This window comes from Alosa pseudoharengus, unplaced genomic scaffold (assembly GCF_046254945.1).
Source record: "Alosa pseudoharengus isolate Yale_2024_CS ecotype anadromous, Long Island Sound unplaced genomic scaffold, YU_APseudo_1.1 YU_APseudo_1.1_scf_14, whole genome shotgun sequence".
Lineage (NCBI taxonomy): Eukaryota > Metazoa > Chordata > Actinopteri > Clupeiformes > Clupeidae > Alosa > Alosa pseudoharengus.
Genome location: NW_027468609.1, coordinates 39,758,425 through 39,780,487, shown reverse-complemented (window position 1 = coordinate 39,780,487; position 22,063 = coordinate 39,758,425). Strand labels below are relative to the sequence as shown.

General features: G+C 40.9%; 1 protein-coding gene across 1 annotated transcript in view; it reads right to left on the bottom strand.

The window, feature by feature from the left end:
- The window catches only part of ap3b1a (adaptor related protein complex 3 subunit beta 1a), a 231,454-nt gene that overhangs the window by 180,241 nt on the left and 29,150 nt on the right, over nucleotides 1-22,063 (bottom strand). The window contains exon 3 of the mRNA XM_076284918.1: nucleotides 12,947-13,021. Within this exon, the coding sequence (XP_076141033.1) occupies nucleotides 12,947-13,021 (75 nt within the window). The remainder of the gene's footprint in view (nucleotides 1-12,946; nucleotides 13,022-22,063) is intronic.

Below are 22,063 nucleotides of genomic sequence, written 5' to 3'. Positions count from 1 at the left end.
CCACCTGAGCAACCAGCATGATTGCCCTAGCAACCAGCATAGCAACCACGTTATTTATGCGTTTTAGCTTATTGGATGTTGCGTTGATGCAGATAACTTTTGATCCGTGTGCCCGATTTTCATAAATGAGGTACCGTTGGAATCCTTGGATGAGGCCGAGTTCCGTGCCCCAGATCAAACCCACTCTTGCAGTTCCTCGGAACCGCAATTCTAGTTATTCCTGTTCACCCACTTTTTGGCCGAACTACTGCTCCTAGACCGTTTGAGCTATCGACGCGGTTCGAACTCCAAAAATTCAGGCCCGAACCGGTGTAACTTGCTTGTTAATTTCGTGTCGCTGGCCCTTGTCGTTTTCGCGGTATTCCCGTTTTTCTGCGTTTTTCGGCCCCATTGAAATGAATGGCGGAATGTTCAAGGATTCTAATTCGATTGTGACATCACAGCTCTAATTGCTTAAGCTTGCACCTGGAAGAGTTCTAAGCCACCTGGCAGAGCTCTAATGGGCTGGGCTGGGCTGTCTGTGTATATGAAGGTGTGTGCATGTAACTTTTGACCCGTATGTCCGATTTTCATGAATGAGGTACCGTTGGAATCCTTGAATGAAGCCCAGTTCAATGCCTTGCCAGCACTAAGTGTAAAGGTAATGTAAAAAAAGATGAGACAGCGCGAAGCGCTGTCTCATCTTTTTTTTAAAGCCAAACCATGTTGATACAGGTCATTAAAAAAAATATATATATATTTTCCAAATCCATTCAGCCCAGTTCAATGCCTTGCCAGCACTAAGTGTAAAGGTCATGTCGCGCTGTCTCCTCTTTTTTTTAAAGCCAAACAATGTTCATATAGGTCATTAAAAAAATAAAGAAATAAAGTATTTCACCAATCCATTCAGCCCAGTCCTATACCCAGCTAGCTCCATTTGAACTTAGTCATGTGTACAGTTGTATAGATTATTACATTGAGAAACACACTTTCATACAGATATCATGCATATCCACGCAGCATTACTAATCAAGTTACTCATCATTGCCCGGCAAGAAGTCCACATTCAATTCAATTGTCTTGCCACGATCTGTGGAGCTTACAGACAACGTTAAATTACTATAGGTTCTGTATGCTATTTAAAGCCGACCTAACGATGAGTCCCTTTAAGACGGTGTGTTGCAATGCATTCTGGGTGCTGTGCTGTGATCCGACGGCTCGTCACCTGACCCACCAAACACAACGATGCTTGAACCAGAGCACTTGAACTAAACGTAGTAAAAATAAATAGCTACCAAGGCTCCAAATAGCAACACACTTACACCGTAGCATAATGAGGGTATCTACATGTAAACCGAAGCATTCAGAACTGTGTAAGTCTACAGGCAGTTTATTAAAAAGAAAAACAGTACCGTTCACGTCTCGTTCACACAGACGGGCGCCATCTTGAGACAACAAGACTCTCTGGGATGTGGCGTAATCTCCCGTGAAACCTTGTTGCCAGAACAGCAGGAAGAGGTTACAGGATAGCAGCACGAAAGATACACAGGATGCACACGGAATCGAAGAACGAACCCTTTTAGTTTGATGGACGTCCTTATCAGTCTATGGTCTAACTTATGAACGTGTCGGGTCAACGTCAACGATAAGTAAGTTAGGCTAACGTAAACGTTAGCTATTTGCTGTTGTCATATGCTGATGCTTTAGGCTACGTGATGGCCATTTATCACACTCATTTTAGGTACTACTTTTACGAGGTCTGTAGTTCTGTCAAAATGTATCTTATCGTTGAACAGACTACATGGTTATCTTCCTTAGACTTCGTAGATGTAGTTACTACAATTTGGAAGCGAATTTCGAAGTGTAAATATGGTTTTAATGTGTAAACAGACCAACCGCGATTTTGCAATTAAGTGAATGGAGTCTTTTTAGGTAGGGCTACTAGGCTCACGAAGTCTGTAGTTCTGTCAAAATGTATCTTATCTATGAACGGACTACATGGTTATCTTCCTTAGACTTCGTAGATGTAGTTACTACAATTTGGAAGCGAATTTCGAAGTGTAAATATGGTTTTAATGTGTAAACAGACCAACCGCGATTTTGCAATTAAGTGAATGGAGTCTTTTTAGGTAGGGCTACTAGGCTCACGAAGTCTGTAGTTCTGTCAAAATGTATCTTATCTATGAACGGACTAGATGGTTATCTTCCTTAGACTTCGTAGATGTAGTTACTACAATTTGGAAGCGAAATTCGAAGTGCAAATATGGTTTAAATGTGTAAACAAGACGCCTGATGTTTAATATATGTTAATGAATGGGCACAGTATTATTGTGTACAGTAATGGGCTATCAGTAGTATGTAAACAGTTCATGTGTTAGGTGATTTACATAAACTAGTAAACAACAGAAATGTTAAAAGCTGGTATTGTGTTTCCTGAATTCTTACATTCAGGCATTCAAATGAAATGTAATTAAATAGCATATCAATCATGCAACAATGCAAAAACAATGAAACTAGTGTAGGCCTAATTATATTTTACATTAGTAAAGCAGTACTCTGATGTGCATGCTTTCACAAACTTTTGTGAACAATCTTAGCACTTTAAACATTGACTGTTTTGAAGTGCATGTATAGCAATATAGTATAAAAATAATAATAATTGTGTTATTACAATTTGATGGGGGGTGGGAGGAGGGGGTGGGTTCATGTAGGTGGGCCCTATGACCCCAAAGTATGCCTTGACTGGGCCTCAGGTCAAAGAAGTTTGAGAAAGGCTGATGTAGACGACAAAGCAGCAAGGAGGCGTTGTGTGATCATTTAAACAAGTTTTATGACAAGGTCGATGAGGGTGGGAAAAATCGTACATTTCTGTGCAAGCTTTGCCCGCACTTCAGTCACATTGTCTTTTAAGAAAATGCAGTCCATTTTTCGGTTTCAGCAGTCAACAACCTTGACTATTCGAAGATACTAATCTATTGTGTACAGTAATGGGCTATCAGTAGTATGTAAACAGTTCATGTGTTATGTGATTTACATAAACTAGTAAACAACAGAAATGTTAAAAGCTGGTATTGTGTTTCCTGAATTCTTACATTCAGGCATTCAAATGAAATGTAATTAAATAGCATATCAATCATGCAACAATGCAAAAACAATGAAACTAGTGTAGGCCTAATTATATTTTACATTAGTAAAGCAGTACTCTGATGTGCATGCTTTCACAAACTTTTGTGAACAATCTTAGCACTTTAAACATTGACTGTTTTGAAGTGCATGTATAGCAATATAGTATAAAAATAATAATAATTGTGATGATATTACAATTTGATGGGGGGTGGGAGGAGGGGGTGGGTTCATGTAGGTGGGCCCTATGACCCCAAAGTATGCCTTGACTGGGCCTCAGGTCAAAGAAGTTTGAGAAAGGCTGATGTAGACGACAAAGCAGCAAGGAGGCGTCGTGTGATCATTTAAACAAGTTTTATGACAAGGTCGATGAGGGTGGGAAAAATCGTACATTTCTGTGCAAACTTTGCCCGCACTTCAGTCACATTGTCTTTTAAGAAAATGCAGTCCATTTTTCGGTTTCAGCAGTCAACAACCTCAGAACTGACCCTTCAGGCCACTCAGGAGGAACTGGCCTTCTAACCTAGCGACCACCTGAGCAACCAGCATGATTGCCCTAGCAACCAGCATAGCAACCACGTTATTTATGCGTTTTAGCTTATTGGATGTTGCGTTGATGCAGATAACTTTTGATCCGTGTGCCCGATTTTCATAAATGAGGTACCGTTGGAATCCTTGGATGAGGCCGAGTTCCATGCCCCTGATCAAACCCACTCTTGCAGTTCCTCGGAACCGCAATTGTAGTTTTATGTTGCATTCAATCTAGTGACCATATATTGAAGGTCCTGTTCTTCACCAGGAAGTTTTCAAACACCTCCACATTTTCCCTACTTAAATACAGTTGCACGAGTAGTTGATAAAAATATGTACGTCACACAACATGAAACGTGGCGATTTTCCAAGCGAATAAACAGGAGAACTACAATGTGTGGCGCAATAGCACTTGGGAGTACTTCGACCTAGCGTGGTAATATTATTAACACTTAATTGTAGATCCTATCCACCACAGAGTTTAGAATCCATGCTGGATCGACCCTCAGCCTCTCCCTCCCCTCTGAGCTAGAGAGAGGCACACACACTAGAGATGCGCTGATGGGCTATTATTTCAACCATAACTGCATAGCAAAACTTATCATCCATCAGCCATCCATCAGCACCAAAGTTTGTTGCCCACCATCCGTTGGTTGTTTTAATGTAGGCTATATGGGTGATGCAGCGCTGCTGACGTGAGGCTAGAAAGCCCTTGCCTGTTCTAGAAAGACTGATCTAATGAAGCAAATATATTAAAAGGCTAAAGTCGTACATTGGCTAGGCCTATCCCCAGAATATCAGCAGCAAACTCAGTCTCTGTCGCGCAAAACAGTCTCCAAATAAAACGCACATCGGCCTGTTGCCTATTCTGCCAGCTTGTGACAATATATCGTCCAAAATGCTTGATTGCATTGCATTCTCCACATTTTTAGCTACATTTTCATGTACCACATCAGCATTTTTGTTCAGTGAATCTTTTGTAAATTGCTTTAAAATTACCGTGACGTACACATTTTTATCAACTACTCGTGCAACTGTATTTAAGTAGGGAAAATGTGGAGGTGTTTGATTACTGCTATGTTCCTCTCTCTATGGCCACGGCAGAGCCCGCTAGCATAGCAACATGCTAACACATTCGCGCCGCGCGACAGATCGTTTGAGTGCACCTACCGGCGCGGGAGAGGTATGACTCAACTCGTGAAATTTAAGGTAAGAACATATATTACTACTGATTTTGGGTGGCATGTTCCTTTAACATCACATCATTATTTGCGCGAATGTCTCGCATTTTACATATTTCCATGTCTGATACCCAGCTAAATTCGCTGAACTTTTTTACCGCTCGTCTGATATGAATGCTGCATAGGCCTACTGCTGCCGACTCCTCGCATAGGCTATTACAGGTAGCGATTGCTTCTGATGTCAAGTAACGACCATTTGGATATTATTGTAAAATATCGAAGGAGTTGTGGGATGTTTACATAGCAAACTGCATGTTTATTTTGTCCCCCATCCCTGTTTCATTCACCCGGACCAGAAGGTAGGCTGCGAACGAACATAGGCACGTTCTGCTGTTGTTGAAATAATTCCTGAACATTTTTATTCCGAGCTAAAAATGCAATGATAGCCTATTTGACAGAAGACAGGTTGCTAGTGACAAAATATTAGCTTTCAGTGTGGTAGCCTACGATCTCTGTAAATTACGTTAATTCAAGTGTTTAAATCATCCCGCTCTCCCTTATGGTTGGCTAGTGGTATCTCATTTCCAAGGGGAATATTCTTCACCCCTATGTCTTGCCACTTAGTTTCGAGGGACAAGGGCTAGGGGTAAGATGAAGGGATAGGGGAAGGGGTAAAACAGAGAATTGAGATTGGCCCTAAAGCCTCTTAAATGGCATATTAAATACAACATAAATCATAAAATTAATAGAGTAAACACAAGGTAAAAGTAAAACGCTTTTATATTATTTACTTTTATATTATTTAAATGATAATACTGACACAGTAATTGTGTTTTAAAGTATTCATTTCTTAAGAAATACTACTCATTTGATGCTGTTAAACTCATTTGTAAATGGTGCACTGTCACTTTAAGCCCATTGTGGCCACGTTTTTATAATTATCTTTTTTTTATCAGGTCCATTGAAATATAGCCTATAGCCAATCCACAAACTCTAACATTGTTTGTACCACATGTATTGCACAATATTAACAATGATAAGCATGACATTAAGTTGGTATAAACAGCTTTCATTCCTTTGGAAATAGAAGCATGTAATGACATGATGCTAGCTAGACATTTTCTGTTTGCAATTAAAAGTGAATTATGAGCCTGAGCCAGTCACCTAGCTAGCTGAGTGGAATGCGTTTCAATCGTAGCCTAGAAATCTAGACGCGCCCCTAGCGGCAGCAAATTACATTTGCTGCCAGGGCTAGTCTAGCAACTCGACGTTGGCTTGTGAGCTCCAGAAATTGAAACTTAATCAGGGCATAGAGTCGTTTGGTGGGCTTAACATAATGATTGATGGCAGAGTTGCAATGGTTTGGCTTGAATTCCCTGCTACTTGAAAACAAATATCTTATTGCGTCCTATTGCGTGCAGAGGGAATTTGAAAGACAACTGATTATCCCGCCCCTCGGACTGAGCACTGCGAACGGTGAGCAGTGATGCCAGTAACGCGTTACTTAGTAAGGGACCGTTCGTTATTTATAAACGGGGTCACCGGAGGGATTTTGAGTGCTTCAATCAAAAGTTGCATGACCCTCCCCTGCCTGTAAGAAAATTTTCAACGACCCTCCTGCAGTCTTTTCAAAAAAGACATGACCCTCCCCGGCCAATCGTCGATAGGCCTACCTAGCGCTATATGGAGCGCTATGAAAACTCATCAACTTAAGCAATCGTTCTAAACGAACCCTCTGCTTTCTGATCTTACACATCACACTTCACCAAGATGGTGGCCATTTCTGTAGATTTACTCACTAACATTGTTGTGGAAACACAATAAGCATGGAAACTAAATGCACACTTCCTGCAACTGCATTAGCCTACTTGAAATAATTTACTCCTCTAGTAAGTATTCACATGAAATAAAACAATAAAACATTGAGACCATTCAACAAAGCACACTGGGTAATAACAAATTCAACACATGAACTTGTTGCTATGGACTCGTCTCTAGGCTTCCTCAGTCATTGTAAAGCTGCCGAAGCTGAACATTATCCAAAACTCAATTTCTCAGACGAGCGTCAATTTGGGAGCTTGCTACACTCCTTTCTTCTCAAATGACTTGAAAAGACCGTTTGCACAATTTCACAAATAATCACAGGGACCGAAAAATACCTAACATCCAACTTTTTCCGGGTTTAGGCCTATCATTTTAACTTTTCCCCGCTGTCTTGCCGTTTTAATATTTTCCCGTAGAATATCCCATATTACTGTAATACTCTCATAACATTAGTCCTGCATTCTGGCCTGTCTCTGTGTTGTCCTGTTGTTACCCCTTGCCCTTCCAGAGAAACAGATGTATTCAAATCATCGTTTTGCTTGCTTGAATGCGAAGTGATGTTAACCTACAGTAGGCCTATTTAAGTTAACGACGTGGTTGTTGTGAGAGCACGATTCATTGGCGCTTGCAGTGTTCGGCCGTAGGTCTACGTGCGCACCTGCCAGGCTAAGAGCCAAAGAAATCCCCCTGTATATTCACTCCAAGTTGGCCTACCATAACTTACCAACTCTAGCCTACACTGTAGTCCATAAACTGGCTATTTATATGACCAATGTATTTGTATTCTGTATTCTGCTTTATGAAGCAGAATTACGCACTGCTACTTGGAACGTAACACATTTTTGTTGGCAGGAGAGAGAATGACTGCGATTAACAAATTGCACTTGTTGCTGGTTACCAATAAATACTATATATTTTTTTGCAAACAACAAAAACAGAAAGGATGGAGAGCAAAGCTAGAGATGGGCAGGAACAAGGTCAATTGGTAGAAATGCTTGTCAAAACGTTAGGAGCTGGATGTGTGGATGAATGAAGCACAAGTATGCTTTATAAGCATGCACACTGTTTAAAGTTAGGCTAGGCTACACGGTAAACTACAAGTAAACCAAAGTTAGCTTTTTTAGGGCTGGATAAAGTTGACCAAATGGATATAGGCTGTTAGGCGTGAATAAAGTAGGCTACACTGTTGCTCCAACCCTTCCAACGTTAATGGGGACGGATGTTGACATTTTCCGTATTTTGCGTGAGAAACCCGGGAAATCTCCCTTATTTTCATTGTTCAATATTGACAGAGCTATGGAACGAAAGAGAACGTTATATGGCGACAGAAATCAACAATCAAACAAGCCACTTTGATTTTTTGCTGTTTTCATTCATACAAAAGATGGGTGACCCCCCCCCCCCCCTCCTAGACAAAAAAAGTTAGGTGACCCTCCCCTCAACAAAGAATAAAAAGACATGACCCTCCCCTATTTTCCTCCGGTGACCCCGTTTATAAATAACGAACGGTCCCTAACGCGTTAGTCTATTTTTACCACTTTTTTCAGTAACGAGTAATCTAACACGCTACTATTTACAAACCAGTAATCAGATTAAAGTTACTTATCTAAGTTACTGTGCGTTACTATTTTTGTCCTGTTCTTTGCTTTCTTCTTGTCTTGGGGATTAATGTCATGTAGGCTATGCTCACGTTTTCAGCATGAGGACAATTCACGTGCAGCGACACAAACGAAAACAACAATGGAGGGAGAGAGAGAGATGCACATTTCATCAGTCATTACTTTGAGTTTGTACATTAGTTAAGGTACATTGTACATTCTGTGCTGGCGACAAAGTGCTGTCTAGCTAGACATCCCAAGTCTCCCGAAGTTTTGGGAGTCTCCCACATATTGATAGCGGCTTCCTGACGCCCGCAAATTACATAAAATCTCCCGGAACCTAGAGCGAACAAGAGCACGCAAGCCAGACCGGACTTCAAATCAAAGATTCTAGAATCTTTGCTTCAAATCGCGTGTGCATAGCTTAATGCGCACACAACGGAGAGGGAGAGAGAGAGGAGTGGTGCGTTTGTGCCTGAAGCGCATCCAAGACAGAGAGCATCCTGGTCGGTTTTGCTAAATCAACCAATCCGTTTTCAGTGTAAGTGCTTATATCTCTTTTCTCCCAAACATAATTAATCAGTTCAGTCAGTGTATCTAGGAACAGAAGCGTCATGGCAGCGTCAGTGCCCCTCAAAAAGACCCATTTCACATCAGACTACACAAAAGTGTACCCAATTGTCTTAAAAGATTAAAACATAATGATAAAAAAGACTTGTTGAGGTGAGTTTAACAAGTGTAATTTCATTTGCATATTACTCAGGCCTATAGGCTACAAGATGGCTAGTTGCCAAGGCTACATGAAAAAAAATCTACATATTTTACTATAACAATTTCTATCAATAGGCCTTCCTTATTTGGTGTACTTAGACATTATTGAACAAACATCTGAATTTCAGTATCTAAGTAGGTTAGGTTGGGATGTCTGCTATACATTACTGTTAAAATGCACTTCCAGTATAGTGAGTATTGGCAAAACCGGTTATCATTTTTATGTTGAGGCGTTGGGGGTGTTGTCGGCAGCTGCTGAAAGAACCTAATAAAGTAATCTAACATAGTTACTTTTAAAATCAAGTAATCAGTAAAGTAACTAAGTTACTTTTTAAAGGAGTAATCAGTAATCAGATTACTTTTTCAAGGTAACTGTGGCAACACTGACGGTGAGTGCCCAGACCCTACATTTTAATGTGGGTCTGGCTCGCCAGGCTATTTCAATCGTGCTTCATGTAAACAAATTATTGAAGACTTCAAGACTCACCAGTTCCATTACACAAAGGCAAAGACAACTCTTCATATTTTTGTCAATTTTTCAAATCACAGTGAGTGCAGCCTACAGTATGTAAAAGTGCCCTGGCTCTCACAGTTTATAACTGGTCAGTAGTGGAAACCAGATAAATCCGCAATCTCCTCTAACCTCGTCTTTGTTGCCTTCCTTTTACACGTTTCTTATATTAAAAAGGAGATATCAATCATCATCAACAGTGACATCATCTTTATGTAACTGTTGCTGTTGGTGCATTTTGACATTGTAAACTTTCTCTAACAAGAGTGAAAAGCAGTTTGCAGTAAAGCTACTATTTATTGGCTATGTTGGTCCCTCTGTCTCTTGGTGCCCTACGCACAGTGTGTGATGTGTGTGGTTGTAGCGGCAGCACTGATCACTGTCCTTTAGGCAACTTTTTTTTTTAACTGAAACGTTTCGCCTACAGGCTCCTCACGGTTCATCTTCATCTTCAGCTAACCCCACAGACAGTAAAATAAACTCTCAGGCTTACGGTTTTAGGTTTTGCGGCTTTCGTTACGTGACATCAGTCCCCCACAAAGGGGTACACTATTGTGCTCATATTTTGTAACACATTATGTATTTCAAAATGAACACGTTAATTTTGATCCGGTCTATACTGGACTTCTTGTAATCCCAATAATTTCAAAAACTACAGTCGGAGGCAGATCTTTCTGCTACCACGCACCACTCCCCTGGAATAATATGCCTCCCTCAAATCGATTAGCAGAGACCCTCCCTATTTTTAAGTCTCGACTTAAAACATACCTCTTTAGTGCTTCCCATAATTAGGTATGGTGCAGTGTGGAACTTCAACCACCTTAGGTTTTTTTTTTTAAATGGACCACCCTGCTGTGTCGTCGTGTGGCTGGCACCCCAGTCATGCGTGCGGTGGTGGTCACTGACCATACCTGCGCTGGTGCTGACTACCCCTCACAATGACTTAGTTATGCTGCTAATAGTACAGCGTTGTCATGGCCTTTTCATGTGTCCCGCCGTACAACCCCTCTTCTCCTCACCTCCCACTTTCAACTCTTCCTTCTAGCTCTTCTCTCTATCTAGCTGTTCAACTGCCTCTTCTCCCCCTCTCTCAACTCTCCCTCTCTTGCCTTTTCTTTCTTTAGTATAACACTATATAGTACATTGATATACTTATTCGTACTAACCATCATGACTTATAACAATACTAACCCACTCTAGAGCGCTGCACAGTGGTGACCAGCAGTACAGTCTGGGACATTCATCCAGGGGTGGGCTAAGCCAAAAGTGGCTGGTAGATGAAAATTACCGGCCAGACATATTTTTTACCGGCCAAAACTAAACAATGCTTTTCATAACTATATTGAAAGTAGCCTATTATACAGCTTTTCAGAACGTTGCAGAATGCTTCCTTGCAAGTATAGGCTACTTGGCCAATAAACCTGATTTACATTTACAGAAGATCACAAGTTCCGCTGCAAGTTCCATTCAAATATACAGGCCTTCCCAATGTTTGGAGGTCCAACAATTTTGTAGCCTATAATCAGACAGTGTTTAAGCGGAGCGAACAAATTACGTTGCTCTATCTTGGTCAGTAATCCAAGATCTTTGCTATAATAACCACTGCAAAAATATGACAGTGGCAACGGGTTTTGAGCTATGACTCATGTCTTTCATAACATTCCGTGAGTAGTTTGTTATCTAGTTTGCTATCATTGAAAGTTTAAGTAAGCAGGTAATAGGCTACAACATCTGAAACTTCCAAGTTCTATTCGTGTGGTGATCTAGTGGCTTTCTCTTAGTGCTGGGCGGTATACCGGTTCACACCGTATACCGGTGTATATTTTCGTTATGATATGAATTTTTAATATACCGTCATACCGGTGTATTTGATTACACAACGTTTTGAACGCTGCGCCGCGCGACAGTGTTTCAGACGGGACTTTTTTCACACGCACGCATGGTGCCACTGCGAGGCATAGTGAGGGTAAACACAAAACACCTTAAGTTTTTCCCCTCAAGTATGACCCTTAAGGCTTAATTTCTCCTTAGATAAGGGGTTTATTTAAGGGTGTTGCACAGAATACCTTAAATTGTTTCTTTAGTTAAGGAAAAACGTTAAGGGATACTGCATTGAAAGGGATTTACCTTCACGAAAATTCTATTGAGATTGTTCAACAGCTGTAACTAGCTGGCTAGTAGGTGATGTAATTAGTTAGCAACCCACCGAACACAGTGAAGTTTAATGATCTTATCATTTATCTCACCTTAAGAATATTCGCTGAAATTATCCAGGTAGCAAGTAAAGCATGTTATAGACATGCACTGAGCAATACTAGCTGGCTAGTTAGAAATGATCCTGACTGTCATCAGAGCACCAAAACGAACTTTTTTGTTAATGTTTTGCCTAGCGAACTGAACCGAAGCTCATGGCAGGCTAACAAGACATCCATATCAAGTTAACGTTAGCCTACCACTAACGTCATGTAAACCACACAATAACAATAAGGCATGTTGCTGATGGTCCTATTTGACAGAGTAAGCATATTAGCAGAGGTTTTATTTTTAATTGTATAATTTTCAAAAAAGTATAATTACAAGTTGCACTACTTTTTGTATTGGTTGTAAGATGTTTGTCAAATTTGCACAGTAAAAGTTCTGTATTTTGACTGCAATAGTCTTTGCATTCTGATTAGATTCTTCATTAGAATCATGAGTGACTCTGTAAACAGCATCATTTTCTGGGGCCATGCAAAACTGCATTGCCACTAGTCTAGAGTTATTCTACATCATGACAGTAAAATAGACCATCCTTAGTCAATGTACTGCAGCAATTCCTCTCTCAACCTTTAGAAAATGCTGTGAACATCTGATTATGCATGGAAAAAAAATACCGTCATTATACCGTGAAACCGTAAGAATTTTGAAAAATACCGTGATATACATTTTTGGTCATACCACCCAGCACTACTTTCTCTGATGGCATTTCTCCGAAATTTTTCAGCAGATGCATGAAGGAGTAACCAAATAGGCTAACTGTAAGACTAGTGAAGTTTCATTTTCTTGTTTTGGCAAGTATAGCCTATCGGAAAATAAATCCTGACCATGTCAACATTGGACGAACAGAGCACCGATGCAAAGTGGAGTTGATATGGCAAGCCAATTTAACGCCACAGGCTGAAGTAGCATATTCACGCAGTTGATAAGCAGCCGTAATCGCAGTACCTGCCATAATTCAGCCGCCAATACAAAAGTATATTTGCCATTGGCGCTTGGCGGGTGCTAATTTCGAGCCCTGCGCATAATGTTACAGCCCTAATGTCTGACATGACTGAGCTTAAGGATAATTTATCATAAAGCATTTTTAGCCAAATCAAATCCGTGTGTGTGTGTGTGTGTGTGTGTGTGTGTGTGTGTGTGTGTATGTGTGTGTGTGTGTAAAATCCTACCTCTAAATTTTTACTTGCCACATTCTTCACCACAGCTGGGAATAATTCAGAAGCATTCTTCCCCTTGGCAATCAACTAAAAAGCACAAGAGATCAAGTAAAAATAACAATTTCAATAAATCTGAATACAAAATTTTACTTCATCATGGAATGAAACTCACATTTCTCAATAACCAAATACAATTTGCAATACATTTTCCCACATTGTGTAATTTTTGATTACATTTTTTTAGATGATAAGAGTAAAGTTTCGTTCAGGACCAAAATCACATTGATCAGAGTAACTTTGAGCAAGACCAGATAATACATTTGAGGAAAAGGCATATAGGAATGTCCTTGGGGACAAGCCTGCTATGTCAAAATAAATGACTCAGTGTTTCCCATACATTGACTAATCTGTGGCGGGGCGCCACAAAATAAAAATCGGCCGCCACACATAAATATTCTATGTTTAATTTAATTTAAATTCAAATCCTTGCATTGCCATTGAGCTGCGCTTTTTATGCACGCAGCCTTTCCTTGCCCCACCCCGCTCTCTCTCTCGTAGCCCGCTGCCCCTCCTCTGCATGTGCATTTAACAAAATATTCACGATTGTTGAAGGATTGTTGTTGCCACATAGAAGCATTGCATAGAAGACGTCTGGCTAAATTGCTATTAAATCCGCTTAGCATCGTGACTAGGGATGTAACGGTATGAAAATTTAACCTCACGGTTATAGTGACCAAAATTATCACGCTTTTCGGTATTATCACGGTATTTTTAAAAGTGTGTTCAATATGTTCAGAAAGCACTGATAGGCCTACACAAGCTGAAATAGTTTCAAAAAGTGTCCCGTCCAGTTTTTCATGTTTAATTGGCTATGTGCTTATCGCTTAACTTACCCTACCATGATTTGGAGGTTGCTATTACTGTTATTTGGATCCAATGAGTGAGACCAGGCTTGGAATTTCACCATTCTGGGGGCAAGGCGACTTGGCCTTCAGTTGGGCATATTTGGTGGAGGGCACAAAGGCCACATAGGCTATAAAAAATATCAAAGTTGCATAGCCTATTCACTGCAGTAGACCTGCATCACTGTATGAAACATTACAAAAACATGAAACATGACATATTATATAGAACTGCAAATCATCTGAACATCTAATATTTACAGATATCTAGGCTATATTTAACATTTATTTTATATTTGGCCTGTTATGAAATCATGTATTGAACAATTTAAGCACAGTTCAGCTTTAAGAAACTTAAATAGCCTAGATGCATGCTTAGCATTTTGTGATCTACTTTCACAAACTCTTAGTCAGCTGTCCTCTGATTTACCGATATATAGGCGATATTTGTAACATTTATTTTGTATTTGGCCCGTTATGAAATCATGTGGAACAATTTAAACACATTGTAAAACTTAAAGCCCAAATTTGGAGACATCCATGCATGTCGAAATGTACTGCAAATTCAAAAGTGGATTACTCTGGAACGGCTAACTGTACAGGGCACTGCTTTACACCTTTATGTTCGGTAAGGTCTGCTGTTTATTCTGATATATGGTTTGTCATGTGTTAAACGAAAGGTTTGTGAAGTATTGCACCGAGAGGAATGGGTAGGGAGATGGACGAAAACCTTCAGTAGAATTTATGATTAAATTTAATTATATTATTTACGTTTCTCGCGAACCGTTCACCACAGCAATTCGCGGCTAACATCGTTTAAAAGCTGAGAAAAAGCTCTTTCATGTGATACTTGTGATGTCTGTGTGATGAGTAGGCTACTTCGCGAGTAGTTCAACTGAGAAGAATAGGTGAATTTAGACGCACTTTCTTTCTTGCGCTGTCACTTTCTCCACTGCGTAAAATAAATTAATTTGCGCTGTGAATGTTAAGATTATTTTGACAGGCCATAGGCTAAATAAAATTCGCTATTAGTAGGATGCAAAGCAGAATATTGAAAGGAGGGCACCAAGGGCACCGTGGCCTGTAAACCTCTGATTTTCAAAGGGACATCACGGCCAACACAAGGGGCAAAAACGTGGCCGCCGTGAAATTCCTACCCTGAGTGAGACCAAAGTAAGTGTTCGAAATAAAACTTTAGGCTACTGTGTTCTTCTGATAACGTGAGTGGAATGGATTTAATGTGCACGCGAACATAAAAAGACGCAGAGTGCAAATGTTACAGTGCAAGTTTTGCGGTGAAAATGTTCCGCCTTTTAAAATCAGGTGTAGCCTAATCCAATTTGCAGTTAAAACCATCAATTAGGCTAGACAACAGAATCAGTAGGGTACCAATTTTGCTTCATTGTACCAGGCCTACTGTATGTCAAAAGCAGGCTCGGATGAAGCTGGGAAGGATTAAACACACGGTTTCAACACAGTGATAATCAACCGTGATAATTATGATATTTCAAAAGAAAACGGTAATTGTTATCGTCAACATTTTTATCACGGTTTATCATTATACCGGTAATCGTTACATCCCTAATCGTGACCATGCTGCGCAAATTTGTTCAAAACTGCTGCATTAAAGTTAACTCTGCTAAGATCTTATCACAACATAGTAGGCTACATTGAAGAGACTAAACTAAGTTAAGTTATGCAATCAAGCAGTATCTCAAAGCTAACGTTAGAATACTGTTTGGATGCCGAATTTAGCATGCTTAGCCTAGCCTACTTACAGCTGCTTGTCAATTTCGTTGAAGGTCTCATTTTATTGACTCTGACACTAAATGTTTGCAAAATCCCGATGTAAATGGAAAAGTGTTTTCCAAAACTCAAAAGTGCTTGTCCCAAGGAGAAGTACGAACCTTTATTTTAACTATGTAGAAAAGGTTATGAATTGCATCCACACATCAGCAGCCTTTAAACTGTGTTACAATTGCAATTTGCAAGGGTTCCCTCAAGTGACAGGCACTCAATTAGACCTATACACTACCAAGACGATGCCCCCCACCCCATTGTCCAAGTCAGCTACCGCCACAAATTGAATCCAATTCTGTGGGAAACACTGTGACTACTAAAGTAACTCACTACTATGCCACTGACAAGGCTCAAAATATCATTGGTTTGATTTGACAAGAAGAAACCCTATTATTACAGGGGCAGCCCTGAAAATGTGGGCATGGTTAAACATCACTCCACATCCGTGGCTGAGGATCTCTTGAGCAAGACACCTAACCCCCAACGACTCCCCGGGCACCACAGCTTCTCACTGCTCTGTGTGTGTGCTGTGTGTGTATTTGCATTCCATGTACAGTACCCTCCAGAATTATTGGCACTTCTGCTAAAGTTGACTAAAAACCGGTGGGTCATTCGACGTCAATTCAACCAGGGCCCACGCTCTTGGGTCTCAAAAAAATCTGAAAAAATGACCAGGTGTTCCTATGTTACCCAGGAGACACACTGTAAAATTACTTTTATGTAAGATTAATACTCCAAGATACAGCCATTTTTACGGGGGGAGGGGGGTGTCGATTTAGTTTGCTCTCTTTTTTTTTGTCAGTTCACAAGCCCATAGCGCAAGAACTAAACCATGTAGGAGCCTTAAATTTTGCATACTGGTACATAAATAGGAATAGTATGTAGCAAAATCATCACGTTAAGTCTGAATGATCCTGCATGATCATAGCTGTCCCTCAAACTTGATCAAAATTTTATTGGAGTTTAGGCCTTCAGAAGACATATTTGTACTCAACATAGGCTCTTAATTTATTTTCCTTATTGAGAAAAGTAGAAACACGCTCTTGAAAAAGCAATGAACAAATATAGCTGCAAGCAGCAATGAGGGGGGCCAAGCAGTTAAGTAGTTGAGCAGGAGTTGGGATTGGATTGGATTGGACTGGACTAGACTTGACTGTGTTGTGTTGTGTTGGATTGGATTGGACTGGTGTCGACTAGACTGGATTCGAATTTATTGTGTGTCCTTACGATGTACTCGCGAGATGTAAGGCGAGATATGAGCTAATTTCCTGTATCTCTAGTGCCCCCCTAGAGGTCAAAGGTCACCAAATGTATTGTGTGTCCTCAGGATGGGATCCCAAATCCATGTACTAGGTTTGGTTTCGATATGTATAAGCATTGCTGAGTTGAGCCTACTTCCTGTGATTGTAGCGCCACACAGTTGTCAAAATGTACCAAATTTCTTGAGCCTCCTCTAATTGGGTCCAATGCACATGTACTAAGTTTAGTTTGATACGAGAAAACCTTGCGGAGATATCACTTCCTGTTTGGCGGCTTTCGATTGGCTGTTACTGGCAAACGGTCGTAGATATGGCTACAAAAAGCACTGCTTTTGTTAGGCATGGTCCGAAGATGGACCGTGCCAATTTTGGTGAAGATCAGATGAAATGTGTGACCTTTGAAAACTTTTTAGTGTTTTTGATTACATCCAATATGGCGGCCGAATCAATTATGATGACATCACAATTTGGCCTGGGTCAGCCTAAGGACCTCCAACAGTATTACCAGACACCACTGGTACATTTTAATTTCAAACACAACAGCAGCTACAGGCCAAAACACATTTTTCCTAATTGCAGTGCCCCCTAAGTCACCAAAGGTCACCAACTTTTTTGAACATCCTCCTGATGGGGTCATGAGTCTACTTACTAACCTAGCGTTCATGGGCTTCGGAAAAACTAATTTCCCAGTGAAAACATCATCGTTCCGCGTTAGGGTGCATCATCCGCCTTGACATATGCAAATTAATCTGTCCCTATGCTTATTATGTTCCAATAAGCGAAAAAACATTCCTGGTAAATTTTGAAGTAAATTGGATAATATTTAGGTGGCCCACCATCAACCTTTATGAATGGTCGAAATTGTTGCCAAATTCAGGAAATCACCTCGCAATATGGGGGACTATGGGGGTATATTTTACATTATTTCACTATTATCAATTTTTTAGCCAGTAGTTATTTAAATAATAACTGTATTGAGGGCATAAAGCACACAGCTCATTGGATAAACATTGGGTTTCTTTATGTTGCCATACATATTTTGGTGATTTTTCTCAGAAAAACGTTTTTTCTTTCTATTTTGAATATGTTATTTGATGAAAAACACCTCGATTATCACTGGATCCCATCTTCCAAACTGTCGCCAAGTTCTCTATTGCTTCGTGTGGTATCTTTCGGGTGGTTCATCAGAAAACAGGACAAAGTGGGAATCAGCAAATATCGTACTGTCCCAGGTGTCCAGCTTTTATAAAAAGGCCAACATTCCTTTGATATCAGAAAGGAAAGCCTGTGAAAAAAATCAAACTTTTAAGTATAAGTATATGTAGGCTACTCTTTTATCCCGTGAGGGAAATTTGGTCTCTGCATTTATCCCAATCCGTGAATTAGTGAAAAACACTCAGTGCACACAGTGAACACAGAGTGAGGTGAAGCACACACTACTCCCGACGCAGTGAGCTGCCTGCTACAGCGGTGCTCGGGGAGCAGTGAGGGGTTAGGTGCCTTGCTCAAGGACACTTCAGCCGTGGATGTGGGCAGCCGTGGATGTGGGCACCCCTCGGTTACAAGCCCAAAGCCCTAACCAATAGGCCACGGCTGCCCCCAAATGGCATGAATGGTATTGATTTGGATGAAAATGCCAAACTCTGAGCTATTCCACTGAAATGACGGACCAGCCCATCTTCATTGGAGAAACTACAGAAGATGGAGAAAAACTGACAAGACTTTTGCTCTGTGACCAGAGAACGCTGAAAGAACAAGGAGGACTTGTTATTTCTAACGGTCAATGAAATATGACCGCCAGGCCTCATTTGGTTCATTCGATAAGGCATTAGCTGACCACATATATTGTTTTCCAGCCTTCAAATTTGGTACTGGCAAAACCCATGACGGCAAGCTTTTATTGATAGTTTACTTTCATGTTGTTTATTGAAAATGCCTGGCAAGACGCTCGCTGGGGAATGGCTGCTTAGACCGTGAGCTCCTGACACCATCCTGCAAATTACTTGTTAAAGTTTAATTCCTGCTAATTACTCGACGGCAATATACTTTGACCAACTTCTGACATCTATCATGTCACTTCAACCAGCAAAAGAGACGCGACGACAAAACACCAAGGCTGAAAACACTGACCATGCTGCTGAGAAGATAGCTAGCGATAAAGATGGCACTCCCATCACTGATCCACTTGCTAACGAAGTAGCGAGCATGCACCAACTGCTGAAGCAGTTGGATGCGAGCCAGAAGGCAGCCCTGGCTGAAATCAAACAGGCAACTACAGCAATAAGCGAGAAACTGGATGGGTTTTCGGAACGACTAGAAAATGTAGAGACTCGCACTGCCATGCTTGAGGAAGCTATGGAAGAAGCAAGGGCTAACCCCCCTGCTCCAATGTCTGAGCTAGCGAGAATGCAAACATGGGTTGATGATCTAGAGCAGCCATCACCAAATGGCGGACCGCGGTCCGAGTCCGGACCGTGACGTGATCCTATCCGGACCCAGACCATAATAGCCTAATTTAGATTTTCACGTAAGATTTCAAACCTGCGCTAAATGTTTCGTTGGTTAGGATAACAGCATTTACTTCAGGAGCCTCAGGAACCATCATTTCGCTTGCTGCTACTCAGCCAGTGAAATCTGTGAATTCTGATAAAGTCGAGTCAGTGAGTAAAGTAGCCTACTATGGAGAAGAGACTGATAGCCCGAAACGAGCGAGGAGAGGAGACGGGACGAGAAACAATTAGATGGATATCTAAGTTAACGATAAGGAAGTTATTTTCAAATCATCGATTGCTCAAAGAGGAGAAAGCTAGACAGCGAGAACAGAGCTTTATGTAACGATACGGGGCCAATACCACGCAAAACTGTCACGTCCGTAACGCCAACTAAATATGGATGTGACAGTTTTGCGCGGAATTGCCCTGGACCTCTTCTATATATTCTGAGACAGGCGATTTTAAGCGCCAATTTGAAGCACCTCTACTAGACAAAGCATATATTTTGAGCAAGCATAGGGTAGGCTAGGCCCATTCAACAGTGAACTGAGACCACAGAATATTTTACGATTTAAGAAGGCAATATGATTGATCCACCACAATCTAGTTAAGCCTACATGCATTCGCTGCCCAACAACGTGATATTCCTGGGTTTCCAGGATTTCGGGTCAACATAAAAAAAAAACTAAAACAATTAAATTAAACTTGCTGATTAATTGGTTCAAGGAACCAGTTGTGGAATATCCATCCTTGTCTCAGCTCAAATTTTATTTTAAGTGCACGTTAAGATCTTAAAAATAGCCAAGGCTACTCAGTTTTTCTCCCCAATTAGGCTACTCTTATCTTGCCTTATTTCTCCTCATTTCGAATGTTGCCTTTTAGGCTACTTATTTTATTTCACATTAAACATTAGGCCTAGGCCTACAATCTTCTATTTCTTGAATTTCCCCTTGGGGATCAATAAAGTATCTATCTATCTATCTATCTATCTATCTATCTACAACTAGGCTTCATCCATCCATCCTAATATTATACATACATACATAAACATATACATAGCCTAAACACACGTTAAACATTATGATGCTCCGGACCTTTGCTTGAGGAAATTTTCTGTAACTGGACCTTGCTGAAGATTAATTGAATACCCCTGATCTAGAGGCTAGGAGCAGATGTAACAACTTGAGAATTTGTGGTTTTCCTGAAGGATGCGAGGGGAGGAATCCTGTTGAATTTTTGGAGAGGGTGCTACCTGAGCTCTTGGAAGTGGAGTTTACAAGGGGGCTTGTCATTGAACGTGCACATCGCACTCTGGCACCACACCAGGAGGGTCACCCGCCGAGAGCTATCGTGGCAAAGTTCCTGTGCTTTCAGGATGTGTCACAGATTCAACGTGCGGCTAGAACTAAGGGGGAGATTCTATGGGATAACAACAAAATTAGCATCTTCCCTGACTACACCAAAATGGTAGAAGCGCAGCATCAGAAGTTTAAGGAATGCAAGAAAAAATTGAACGACCGGCACATGAAGTTTGCACTTGCCTACCCTGCAACGCTCAGGACAATGGACCGGAGCGTCGCTTCAGTGACGCGGACAAAGCCTTGGAATTCATCAACAAGCTGTAAGATTCTGGATGGAAGTAGTTGTATTTTTCACTAGCTAACTGATAATGATTGTAGCCAAGCCTACTGTTTTTTTTTTGGACACTGAAAGGACGTATAGCCGATCAGTAAGTAATACAAAGACCCTTACGTTTCATTTTCTGGACTTTAACTGAGTGACTGTTATGAAGGGTCGAGCCATAGACCTCTCCAGAATAAGTCCCGCCTCCGTAACTTCCGTATCCATCCAACTTCCGGGCGTCGATTGTCTATGGGAAATAACATGGCGTTTCGAAATATCATACCGGTAAAACATCTGTAGGTAGCGAAGTAGAAAAAAATGGTGGGCCGATTGGCCTACACACTTCTGTCATCTAGTTTCCACTGGGTTTTTTGATTGTCGGTGCCGTTAAAGTAGAAATATATCAGTAAGAAGCACTAAGCTAACGCACGCTTCAGACGCTGCGACTCCCCCAGTCAAGGTTGCATAGCAACGGCAATGTTTCATAGTTTGTCTTCACCGAAATGGAGTTCGTGACACCAGAGCATGTCTACGGAGGTGGCACTAACCCTGCGTGAAATCATCATGTTTGATGGTTGTTAATACATTCTGAAAACGTTACTGTTCTGATCAAGGTCATGCAAAATAAAGCTATCGACTCAAATACGATTCAGCCTCTGATTCCTAGTCTGCTTATCATTATTTGTTATTCGTGAAAAAAAATCTCATCTCGTCATGTCTTTAGTGTCTTCGTCGGCAATTTCTTTCTTTTTCAAATATCTTAATAACACGCCAACAAACTCGCACAGTCAAACCAAAGTTAAGTCATGTTGAAAAGAGGCTGAACCTTGCAAATGATTTACATGTATAGACCACTGAAACGACGCATGAATCACACGTGAAAATGACCATCACGTTAGGTTGTGACTGGTTGGTTGTGAGCAAGATCTAACACCCTCCTCCGCCCGCGTACATCAGAACTAGCTCCCGGTTAGCATTAATAATCGTTTACTACTTAAACGGCACCGACAATCAAAAAATCCAGTGGAAACTAGATGGCAGAAGTGTGTAGGC